The sequence below is a fragment of the Pavona decussata genome, unplaced genomic scaffold (genome assembly GCF_977016875.1).
Source record: "Pavona decussata unplaced genomic scaffold, jaPavDecu1.1 SCAFFOLD_510, whole genome shotgun sequence".
In the NCBI taxonomy this organism is placed as follows: Eukaryota; Metazoa; Cnidaria; class Anthozoa; order Scleractinia; family Agariciidae; genus Pavona; species Pavona decussata.
Window position 1 is genome coordinate 376,941 of NW_028145827.1, and position 13,060 is coordinate 390,000.

At 37.4% G+C, this 13,060-nt stretch overlaps 2 protein-coding genes across 3 annotated transcripts; one reads left to right on the forward strand and one right to left on the reverse strand.

The window, feature by feature from the left end:
- Positions 1 to 176: 176 nt before the first annotated feature.
- Positions 177 to 6,127, forward strand: LOC146450039 (profilin-4-like). Of its 2 annotated transcripts, XM_085100801.1 has the most exons (4): positions 179 to 422; positions 2,490 to 2,624; positions 4,322 to 4,427; positions 4,865 to 6,127. In XM_085100801.1, the coding sequence occupies exons 1-4, from the start codon at positions 306 to 308 to the stop codon at positions 4,891 to 4,893; spliced, it is 387 nt and encodes a 128-aa protein (XP_084956927.1). In that variant the 5' UTR covers positions 179 to 305; the 3' UTR covers positions 4,894 to 6,127. The 2 variants fall into 2 exon arrangements, with proteins under 2 accessions (XP_084956928.1, XP_084956927.1); XM_085100802.1 differs by lacking the exon at positions 4,322 to 4,427 and having other exon boundaries at positions 177 to 422.
- Positions 6,128 to 6,902: 775 nt separating this feature from the next.
- Positions 6,903 to 10,105, reverse strand: LOC146450040 (uncharacterized). The gene is made up of 2 exons (XM_085100800.1): positions 9,918 to 10,105; positions 6,903 to 8,641 (listed from the first exon to the last, which is right to left on the reverse strand). Exons 1-2 carry the CDS (start codon positions 9,994 to 9,996, stop codon positions 8,316 to 8,318), a joined length of 405 nt encoding a protein of 134 aa, XP_084956926.1. The 5' UTR covers positions 9,997 to 10,105; the 3' UTR covers positions 6,903 to 8,315.
- Between the last annotated feature and the right edge of the window lie 2,955 nt (positions 10,106 to 13,060).

Here is a 13,060-nt window from a genome sequence, read left to right on the forward strand (position 1 = left end):
TGATTACGTGTAAGATGTTTAAATAGTGTTCCATCCAATTCAAGATTAAGTTTTTATTTTATACTGTTTTAAATCAATTCAGTATGTTATTTTCTGGATAATCTATTTCTTTACGAAATAACATTTTACCAGATGGTGGTTCAATGCCTTCACCACTCCACCCTACTAATGGTATCTTTTTCTCTTTGTCACACAGTCACTCCACAGTTCGTAGCGCAGCTCTTTTCCTCGCTTGCTGAACGTCAGAATGTCGACAGTACCAAAACCTTGAAGGATTTTTGTTAAATTCTTTCTCCAATTCAAAGATGAACCAACTTCAAAGCCTTCTTCACGACTCTCTGATAGCAACAGGGCACATTCAGCACTGCGCTATCATTCGGCGCAAGGACACCTCACTCCGAGCAAGTACGGTTGGATTTTCGGTATGCTAAACTAAAACCCACTACTACATATAAAAGGAAAAAGGAAACGCGCGACTAGATAAAAAAAGACCTCCTGGTTTGTTTAGCAGCTACAAACTAGGTAACTTGGCGTCATAAATCTTGAAGAGTAAGTGGTTCACGCGTTGATTTAAATCTGGAAATGTTACCGCCATTTTGTTCTCCATAAGCTAAGTTAACCAGTCAGCTGAAAGTTGATAGTTTTGAATAGTGCAATCAACACAAGGGTCACACGAGTGACACGAGTGTCCAACTTAACAGCTTTCCTGCTGACTATAACCTTTTAAAACTTTTTTTTTATCTTTGTAACTGGACACTTGTGTTGCTTATGTGCTGAGTCAGGTGTACCAAGGTTTTAATCCAAGCTGCGTGATCGTGAAGGTCTAACAATAATTTTCAGTTTTCAAAGCAAAGGAAACACCTTCTTATTTTAAGACCTAGAGAGTTATTTCAGCCAGGGTGTGAACCCACGCCCTCCTTCACAACAGTCTGGTGCCTTACCAACTGAGCTGAGTGGAGGTTAGCTCCCCCACAACAGGAAAAGAGTAATATGACTCCCCCCCCCCCCCCCCAAAAAAAAAAAAAAAAAAAACAAATAACTACAGTCAACTCTCTCATAGCAACCACTTCTCTTAAGCGACCACCTCCCGGAAGCGACCACTTCGTAAACAACCGTTTTGTTTCTCAGTTACAAGAGCTCTCTTGTAAGCGACCACCACTCAAATTTTTTAAGGGGTCGCAACCACTTTTTACACATTCTTTTGTTTTCTGTTTCCAGTAAGTGACCACCCAACATAATCACATATGATCATTAGTTAATCATTACTCAAGTGACAAAGTTCAATTTTTAATGATGCCACCCTGGACTGCTGACAGGTACAATGTAATAACAGTTTGCAGACAGAGAAGATTGCTATAATTAGATTTGTAGGTAAACGGGAATTGTTACAGTGATCTGTTCCAAAATGTTATACATTTTTTTTTATCAGAAGAATGAATAGATGTGAAAAAAAAAACACAAATAAATTAGTTTCTATTTGCATAATTGTAGCTGCTAAGGTAATATTTTTGTGTAATTTATAACTAGTCAATCCAGCATTAGGCTTATTTTGTTGATTTTTCCCGTAAGCGACCACTTTGTCATGTCCCAAGGGTGGTCCCTTACGAGAGAGTTGACTGTATTATGAGAGACTGTAATAAGTCTGCAGCTGTATTGTGCTGTTTCCTCAGAGATGTAGCTAACAGTTGAGAAAGCAGTTTCAGGTAATTATGCCTATGCAGACTTTATGGCGATCTGCTCCCAAAAAATTGTCAAAAAGTTGAGCTTAAACAACACGTTTTGGTATGACAAAATTAGCAAAAATACCTTCCTGCATGAACAGCACTGGTTTGAATTTTTTAGGTTTAAACATAAATGTATGGTTGTTTCTATTTACAACAACATCATGCTGGCTGGCTATTACCAGTAGATCACCAAGAAACTTCACATTGTCTCTCTTCATAAGCTACTCCTAGTTGATTCATTGCTTATGATTGATTGATTGATTTAAAAAAGCAAATTTTGCTTTATAATTTTAAAGTGCACCTAACCCCCAAATTTTTTTTTCTCTTAAATAAATCTTTTCACCTGTTCGGAACATATTGCGCTATTTGGGGCCTTTTTCAACCAAATCTTGACTTTTTATAGGCTGTAAAAGTTACGAAAACTAGCCATCATCTGTCATATGACCAAGCTGGTAGGGGCATGGGTCTATTCCTTACTTGACGTCACAAACTGATTTGCACTGTATTAAGTCTTTGTGAAAATGCATGCAAAGCAGTTTGAGTTTTAAGGAATAGACCCATGCCCCTTACCAGCTCGGTCATGGGACAGATGATGGCTAGATTTCGTAACTTTTACAGCCTATAAAAAGTCAAGATTTGGTTGAAAAGAGGCGCAAAAAGGCTCAATGCGTTTCGAACAGATGCAAAGATTTTTTAAGCGCAAAAAAATTTTGGGGTTAGGTGCCCTTAAAAGTAATTTTCTCTGATGAATTTTTATATTTTCAGCCATCTTTAGACAACATCCATGCCTTAGTTCATTGCTTCACTAACAGTTCACAAGCTAGAAAAGAAGGTCTCAAGTTTCAGGACACAATTTATGAATGTGTAAGGGCTGACAGATTCTCTGTGTATGCCAAGAAAGTAAGTATGAAATATTATAAGCTAGGGAGCTCTAAAATGTCTAACAATACCAGTTAGAACTAGAATGTTAGAATTAAAGCACAAAACTCCTTTCTATACAGTGTAAAAAATGCTTAGAATCAGCTACAACAATTTTCCATTTTGACCTTAGTCTTGAGATGTAACAATTTTATTAATTTTATTAATTTTATTAATTTATTATCATTTTGATCATTATATGTTTTTTATAAGGTGCCATACCTCAATATTATTATAGTACCTGCATGTTATATCATATTACGTCTCGCGTCATTGCAAAAAGTTCCAGCAACTTGCAAGTTATACAGTCGAACCTCCGGTAAGCGACCACCCATGTTGTCAAGGATATGTGGTCGCTTACGGGAGGTGGTCGCTAATACCAGAGGTCAGACCACAGGGGGTCTAAATTTCGGGTAATTTACATAATGGTAATTGCGGAGACCAAACCCTTTTGCCAGTGCTTATCGAAACCCAAAGTTATAACTTTTCTTTAGACACAGCATTTTTGCAATGTTAAATTTCAAGCTTCAAACAGCTACAACTTTCGCGTATTTTGTTTGTCCCCAAGTAGTGCCTGTGCTAAATGCATTGACACTTAAATAAAGTGATTTTTTTTTTATTTTTTATTTTAATCCAGTTGTCGTTCTTTATCACCACAATTTTTCTTTTGACTAATACAAGGTTGAGAGAGAGTCATCGCCGGTCATGCATGTATAGCGTGCTATTAACAAGATAAGAAAGTTTCTTTCCTACTAGGGATTCAACCTAATTAAAGTTTATTTCAGTGTACACTATAGTGCATGTGTATGTTATCAATTGTTTCAGTGCTAAGCTATTTCGGGAGATACTTCCGGTAGCCCTGGCTGTGAGATACGGCGTCGGCTGTAATAATGTGGGCCAATATGTTACAGCGACACATTTTGCAATTTCCGCCCGTGAGAGAAATAGCAGATTGTGTGTCAAGTGGTCGCCTACGAGAGGTTAAAAACAATTGAAAATTTTAAACAATCACCCTAAAAGTGGTCGCTTACGAGAGGTGGTCGCTTATGAGAGGTGGCCGCTTACGAGAGGTTCCATCTATAGTGATTTGACTTGAAAACGTTTGGTATTTTGGAAAAGTGGTCGCTAATGAGAGGTGGTCGCTTACGAGAGGTGGTCGCAAAGGGAGGTTCGACTGTACTATTTTTTCTTGCAAAACATGTGAAGAAGAGGGAATTGCATGTTATTAGGCAGTTTTGTCAGTGGCTAGCCTTGCAATAGGAGGCCTGTATTGCAAGCTCTGGGAAAAATTGTCATAATTGTTTAACACCACCTACAGTAATAGTATAGCGATCACAGTAATTTAGTGCAAACTTTGATAGACCATAGCCTTGTTTTCATGGCAACTGCTACCGAAGTTCATGATCATTGTTAGTGATGATTGCTGAGCACGTTTTTCTGTCATTAACCAAATGCAACAGTTATATGCTCAGAGACATCTGTGAGAGAGTTAGCTGTGTTTTCAAACCCAGAAAGATGCTTTGTGGACACAAAATGTCATATGACATCACAAAATGAGATACCATACTCTTGTAAACACAACAGTTGCTAATCTGAACGAGGAAGAAAACAGGGCTAAGCAGGAATAGTCCTGAATTCATCATAAGGCATATTTAGCACTTTTTCTTCTTGTATTCAAGGACAACAATGGAATAATTGTGGTGAGGACAGCTACTTTATTGCTGGTGGCCACTTATACTCCCGAAATGAGTCCAAGTATTTGTGTAGAAGCTGTGGAGAAGCTGGGTTAGTTTATTTTTTATTTTATGTAGAATTCATAGATCTATGAAATGTACTTAAAATAATCGTAATTTCCTGCTCATTCAAACATCTTAAATTTTCATCTAAACTTTTTTAAGGGGCCAGCTTTATTTATTTATGTAGTTATTTCAATTTTTTGATTAAATTTTTCTGTGGAATTCATATTTCTCATCATAGTTCACATTTTAAGTTATTTTTTAATAATTTAGTTCTACTTCATATATTTAAATGTGCCTCAGGTAAGTTTTGGATAGCCCAATCCATGTTAGTTTGTAATAGAAAAACCAAATTCTAGACTCTAGCTGTCAGATTTACAGTATATACCCCACCCCTGGCTATCCTGTGCAGTAGCAAGTTGTGCACAGATTTCTCCACTGGGCTAACTGCACCATACTAATATTAAAATGTGATTTTTCTTCTAGCTGACTATTTCAGAGAGAAAGGAAAGTGACACATTTCAACAACCAGTAAACAGTTTTTTTGTCACCTATTTATAATTATTGCTGAAATATGAATTTGTACTTGTATAGTTAATGAGTTTTTAATATTAAGTAAAGATATGTAGAACTTGGGCAACAAGTCTTCAGAAAAGTTTTTATCTATGTTATAGCTAACCTCACACATGGCAATATGAATTATATATGTATCCTTCCTACCAGACTACATAATTTGTACAGATTAAAAACCATTCACTGAATGAGGAGGCTGTAAACAAATTAACAAGGATCAGTTTGTGAAAATGTGAAGATTTTAATAGTTTACGTTAGTTTGTTAATTTGTTCTGATTCTCTCAACAATGTAAAGCCACACAGAAAAAAGAAGAAAACAAAACCACAAAAAAAAAACAGAAAGTTCTTATTAAACACTCTGAGATGTACACCAGCGGGGCAAACACCTTGTAGGTCCATGTACTCAACCCACCGCTGAACATTCTGATCCCAAGGAATGAATAACTTTTAATCCAGGCATTAGTCATTTCACCTGCAGCCTCACAAAAATAATGTTTGTAGAGTTCAGTGCAAGTTTCTAATAAATCTTTGTTCAATATCTCCAATTTAAGTATTTAAATGTTATCATAAGTAGTTTTGTTATGAAAAAATTGGGGCTTTTGAAAATAACACGACAAACATTGTTAGTAGTCTGCAGGAAGTTGTGTTTCATTTAACTTTTTAGTCATTTTCAAGTGGACAGAAAAACACATGAAAAACAAAAAACAAACATGTTCTTTGTTCTCAAAGAAAATTAATTAAAAACATAATTATGTGGACAGTGCCTAAGGTAATTTTCCTTTCCAGTTTTCTGACTCCCATTTAAATTTCTGCATGAGACACAGCTTGGACCATTAAGCTGTTATTCTGTTAGGCCATGTTTACAGGAGAAGGGAGTCCGTTTTGTCCCAGTACAACTCTGTTCCCGGGATGATAACTCTTTTTTAATTTTTACACGAGTGGTTTCATCCCAGAATTCCAGGACAAAGTTACCTTGCCAGGGACAAACTTCATGCAACCCGAGATGAAATTTGCCAAAAGTATACTGCTAAATACTGCGTAATAAAGACATCAGAATGACACAGTGTTAAACAACCTGAATATTGTTAAATGCGATTCCTTGGTCTAAAGTGTTGGTTACAGATCAAGAAATGTATATATTGCAACTGGAAATAAAACGTTTTTGTCAAAGTTTCATTATGGGACGGAGAAACGTACTGTGTTTACTGTACATGAATTTTTAATTATTTTTTCATCCCAGGACAAACACATATCACCCCAGAGTCAAGTTCAAACACCAAGAAGCAAATTTTCTAACACCAAGATGAAACTCATAAGGAAACAACCCAATGCAAACCACAAACCTTCAAGACAACATTGTGTCACTTGTACTTATCACAGAGACTAAAAGTAGGGCATCCATGGTGTATCTGTATGTCTGTGGTAGATTTTTAAAGAATTAAGTGGAATTTAACAATTATTTTTAACAAAAAGTGGGTGTCCATGACACTCTAATGACTAAAACCTTGCTCCAGAAAAATTGTGATGGAACTAGTCTTAATTTTTCAGCAAAGATTACACTGGTTGTATGCAAGAACACTATGATCTTTTCAGTGTCATCTCCAGACACATTACAATTTATTAAAGCTAAAGTTACAGGGGAGCAGGGATGGCGCAGTGGTGAGAGCACTCGCCTCCCACCAAATGTGGCCCGGGTTCAATTCCTGGTCTCGGCATCATGTGGGTTGAGTTTGTTGTTGGTTCTCGTCTCTGCTCCGAGGGTTTTCCTCCGGGTACTCTGGTTTTCCTCCCTCCACAAAAACCAACATTTTCAACTTCCAATTTAACCTGGAAACAGTGGAGAGAAGAGCCACTCCATGGATTCCACTGAAATTCCCATTTACTTTCATTCCTCATCAACCTTGTGTAAAAATAAAAGACTGACATAATTTAGTGGCATAGTGACACAATGTGAAAAAGAATTTAAAATACTTTTTATTTTACTTTACACATATTTTACGTATTGAAGTTTACTTTTTCAATACATCAACACAACCCGAAAAAACATTCTCTATATTAACCCAATTCCTTTTGTGAACTGAATACAAATTCTGCTCTAGTTTTTTAATTCATATTTAATTTTAATATTACACTTAAATTATCCCATTTTGTAAAATATTAGTGCAAAAATATCACCTCTGGGCTAACACAAAGTGATGATAAGTAAGTGGAGCATATTATTCCCACTTGGCTTAGATGCTTTGTTTTGACAAAAGACAAACCAGAACAAAAATAAAATTGTTTTAAATGCTCAAAGTGGCAAAGTTGTATTTTTAGACAGCTGTTTAATTTGGAGGTGTCCAACGTTTGGTGACACCCTGACTATTCCATTTAATAGTCCATATGTCACTAACAAAATGTGAGGCTGTCATTAAAGGCTGTAGCACACAGCACCCAGCTGTGAATACCTTGAAGTAACTGGTGACATAATGACTCAGTGTTAAAGCTTCATTTGATCACAAAGCAATGTACAAAGTTGTTTAAAGTCTGAAATTGAAAACGTGATTCAAAACTTAACAATAACACCAAAATCAACCTTGAAAAAAAAATTTCTGAAATGCTGTAACACTAAAATAATCAAAATCGAACTGTTTTTTTTTGTGTGTGGCAAAACTCCAGTATGTCAATATTTAATAGACAAGCACCAACAAACAAGCTTATCATTACCTTGAAAATGTACTTTTAAAATCAAAAAATATCAAACCCTGTATTGGAAATATTATACTGGCCTTTTGGGGTTGTCCACATTGTGCTCAATGTTTCACACTTTTATGCTAATCCTTTATACTCAACTAGTCTAATGTCACCATTATGTTCCTTCTACCAGTAAACATGTTTATGTTGAAGACACTGACCTTTGTCTTACTGCTATGCTCAAAATTACACCAGCATCTTGTAGACAACCCTGCTGGCCATGGTATTGAACATGTTAACCCATACGCCCCAAATTATGTCAAAATGCATATTCTCCTGATTCTTCTACATTTTCCCTGGCACTATTTGGGAGAATTTGTTTAATTTAACATGAAGAAATTTCAATAGCCATGATCATTTTGTTTACTCTCATAACACATTTGTTTGATGAAGTAGTGATATTATAAGGAGAATTTCAATGTTGGTCACTATTGGCGCTTAAAGGGTTAATATGTAAATGCAGTCACACAAAAACAAAGACCCATCCTACCATACTATGAGGGGTTATCAGTGCCATACCACCACACTTCAAAAATACATTATGAACAATTCTCTTAAAAAAGTCACTGAGAAAATTACGTTAGACTTCAATTATTAAATTGTCCAGTCCAGCTCACTGATGTGATGCTCTTCACAAACTGTGATAGCTCTTGTTCCTCGTTTGCCACCATTTAAAAGCAAAAATGAAAATCACTGTTAAAACAACTCCCAAAATAATCCCACCAACGAATGAGGCACCATCAAATTGTCTGCCATGGGTTGAAGGAGCTGGAGTGGTTGTAATTATGGGTGTTGTGGCTTTCGTTGTTGGAACACTGGCGCTAGATAGAGTTGTTGCTGTTCGAGTTGGTGATATTGAACTTGTTTGAGTGGTCTGATTGGGTGAAGCTGATGAAGATCTCACAACTGACGGTGTAGGAATCATTGTTGCTTTACTTGAACTTGAACATGATACTCCTGTTGAAACAACAATATACTTCATCAATGATTGATATGCATCTACGTCAGTCATCTATTGTTGGGTTTGGAATTTTTCTTGAGCATTTTCTTTTGGGGGAGAGGGGGAGAGAGGTTAAGTTTGGTACATGGGTATTTGAGAGAGGGGCTGGGGTATTTAAATTAATGGCTAATATCAGGGTTATTATATTAGAAGGCGGGACCCGGGTACCAGTACCAGGATACACAAGAGTCAGTACCTGCCTACTTTCAAACTGAACATAAAGAAATTCACTTCAAGTGTAATTTTCTGCCCAGCTACTCTCCAATAGGTGCCCCCCTACTTCAAAACTTAATGAAACCTCTGGCCGCTATGCTTGTTCATTACTGTTACATCTGAGTTTCACCCATTGGGGAATTACAGAAAATATCCATAGGTTTTTGTTGTTGTTGTTGTTTTTGTTTTGCGTCCCCCTCCCTTCCCCCAGTAAATTACATATTTATTTAGCTTTATACCTTACTTCTAAAATTTTGACCTCAAGACTACCTCCCCCTCAGAAATATTTCCAATGACCTTCCACGGGGTGGGTATGGATATTTTCTTAACCTGCACATTCTCCACCCAGTCAGTCAATTATACGTAATATTTTGTGGAATCAAAATAAACACTAATTTTTTGGTCAACTAATACAAGGTGCGGAAAAAGCAGATCTAATATAAAACTGTTTTAAGAGAGTATTTGTAAGTTGAGATTATATATTTTTCAACATAATTTTTTGCAAATTTTATTACATCTTTCACCTATTTTGTTGAGGATTTCAACTACACAATAAGGTAATCTACCTCTCGTCGGTGTTGAGCTTTCATTTCAGCATTGTAAAAGAAATTAAAGCAAGCATTTTTAAATGAGCTAAGCTGTACAATATTACATATTTTGTTATTATTAATATTTGTGCAAAGGTTAGTTTTAATTAAATTTTCTACCAGTCTGAAAACATAAGCTCTCCTGACGTTAAACGGTAGTCCTTTCTTTTTCGTATCCCGAGGGCAACTATAATGTATTGGTGAATCATTTTTGTTCGTTGTAGCTTCAGTAGTTCGAAAGTTGCGAGTAAAGGTACGTGCGTAAATCAGACGTTTCGAGATATTGGTAAACTGTATAACATTAATCGTGAACAAGGTTAAAAATGCTCAGGTATAAAAAATCGCTGAAAACAATTTCAGTTTAAAATTGGTTTAAAGACGCTTCGCTCGCAATAAACAAATTACAAATTCAAATTAAAACAACACTACTTACCTGTTAAAATCATGGACAAGGCTACCAGAAACAATCCTAACAGACTCACGTTACTTTTCAGTCCTCTAATTATCGCCATTCTCAGAGCAGATCGCAGATATCGTCTGTTATATTTTTGCGATTGATTTTTGTCGCTAGTCGAAGGCGCACAAATCGAGCCGAAGAAGATGGAAGCGTCATTTTACTATGGGGGGTGGGGAGTGGATAATTAACTGTAACGTGGTAGAAAGTGAAAGATTATCGTATTTCAGTTGAATTTTTGGTTCCAGATAGAAATCATTTTCTCTATTTCTACCAATGGTACGTTTTTGAAAGTAGCTCATACTGTTCATAAAGCTTGCCAGTAGATGTTGATCGTGACCCCTCCCTACACGGGCTGAATTGTCGTTGCCACGTAAGATTGAGTTGTCACTTGGAAGCCGCTGAACAAAATTCTGATTACACGGAAGTTGAGACCACTGAGAGTCCAGTATATTTACCAGTTTTGCAAATCGATCCGATACGAGTACAATATTTACTGATGTTTGGCATTTTTTTCGATGTCTTGATTATACAGTCGAACCTCTTTATTACGGACACCAAAAGGACAGGATAGAGGTGTCCGTTTTTGGGAGGTAGGCTTTATGTGGATTTCAGCCTCTCAGGGACCAAGTGAACAGTCCGTAATAGAGAGGTGTCCGTATTAAAGATATGTCCGTATGAGAGGTTCCACTGTATATGTATGTACAGTGGAACCTCTCCTTATGGACGCCTCTTTAATACGGACACCTCTCTATTACGGACAATTCACTTGGTCCCTGAGAGGCTGAAATCCATATAAAGCCTACCTCTCTAAAACGGACACCTCTATAATGCGGACACTTATCCCTGTAAAGTAAAGAAAAGTAAAGTAAAGTAAAGTAAGGTAAGGTAAGGTAAGGTAAGGTAAGGTAAGGTAAGGTAAGGTAAGGTAAGGTATGGTAAGGTAAGGTAAGGTAAGGTAAGGTAAATAGTCAAGTATGAATATTGTAATAGTAAGAATATTGTGTGTCGTCTATAATGTATTTATGTTGTATTTTTTTGTTAATGGCAAATAAATTGAATTGAATTGAATTGAATTGAAAGGTAAGGTAAGGTAACGTAACGTAACGTCACGTAATCATTCGACCTGGAAACAGTGGATGAAAGAGGCACTCTGTGGAAACAGTGAAATTAAGTCACTGAAATCCCCATTTATTTAATTACCCATTTATTTATTACTTGTCTGTGCAACCTCGTTCCCAGGGCTTTTCCCTTCTCGTGGGGGGCGTGCGGGAAAAGACCCTGGCGTCGGCCGGTCACGTGTTTATCTAATATATGCCGCGAAACTCTAATTTATGCAACCGCTAACAGAACTTTCAGTGGCAACTGCGAGATTCATAGAGAATCGAAACTGCAGTCTTGCCTGAGAACAACACCAAACACTTGTCAGAAGGAATCGCTGAAGCATCCTAGAGACTCCCATGACAGTTACGACTGTCTGAGCTTTGAATATCTGCCGGATGCGAGCTAACTATTATCACGAGGACTGACCTTCGTCCCCACCCCCAAAAGTGTCAACTGGTCAGAAATACAAGCAGATATCAACGACTTTGCAAGACGTTTACGACTAAAAGAATTCTTTCAACAACAACAACACCTAACTGCTCCAAATCTTTCATCTGATCATGAAGTCAAGCGCTTCAGATGCAAGGGATCATGGACTCCTTCTAATGGAAGGGACATAGCCCTTGACACTTTTATCAATGCAGTCGAAAATGAGATCATGACCTCAAAACCAGCCACTATCCACAACAATCTCTCTATGGAAGAACGCAAAGCTCTCACAAAACTCAGGAAACGTTCAGATATAGTCATTAAACCAGCTGATAAGGGCTCTGGAACTGTTATAATGGACTACTCCTGGTATGTTGATGAATGCCGCAGACAGCTCAATGACACTAAATATTATCAAAAACAATCTTCAGACCTTACAAGCAAAATACACGAACGCGTCAAAGAATACACTACCCGTTTACACAAAAATGATCTCATTGACTATGAGACATTTAAATACCTCTCATCCAACTCTGATCCCAAGACTGGTCGTTTCTACATTCTTCCTCAAATCCACAAACAAGGCAACCCTGGCCGACCCATCATATCCAGCAATGGCCACCCTACTGAACGCATTTCCGAGTTCGTCGATTACCACCTGAAGCCCCTTGTTCAGAATCTTCCTTCATTCATAAAAGATACTACACACTTTCTTCTTCAACTCGAGAAACTGGGACCTCTACCGGAAAACGCCCTCCTTGTCACCCTGGATGTTTCCTCATTGTATACTAACATTCCTCATAACGAAGGCATCGAAGCCTGCCGCCATTTTCTAAACACTCGTCAAAACAAATCCCTTCCTGCTGAAAGCATATGTGATCCCATAAGAATGATTCTTACAATGAACAACTTTTCCTTCAACAACGAACACTATTTACAAGTACACGGGACAGCTATGGGAACCCGTATGGCACCTTCATACGCTAATCTATTCATGGGTAAATTTGAACAACACGCCATTGGAAACGCTCCTCTCAAGCCGTTCGTTTGGTGGAGGTTCATCGATGATGTCTTTATGATATGGACAGAAGGAGAGGAACACCTTAAAGATTTCATCAGATACTTAAACTCTATTCACGCGAGTATCAAATTTACCCATGAATACTCAAATTCCTCTCATCAGACACTCCCTTTCCTAGATGTCCAAGTCCACCTCAGCAACAATCACATCCAAACAGATCTCCACACAAAACCCACAGACAAGCATCAATACCTCCTCAAAACTTCATACCACCCGAACCACACTAAACAAACTATTCCATTCAGCCTTTTCCTGCGAATCCGTCGCATATGCTCTACTGACGCTTTCTTTGATAAACGAAGCGAAGAACTCATCAAGCACCTGGTCCAACGTGGTTATAGCCGCTATTCCCTACAAAAAGATGCAAATCGCGTACGAGCCATCCCACGTCACGCAACACTACAGCCACAAGAACAGAAAGCCACAAAAACAGACAGAACACCCTTCGTCATATCCTTCAATCCTGCACTTCCCAAAATCTCATCTATTGTGAAAAAACATATCAACA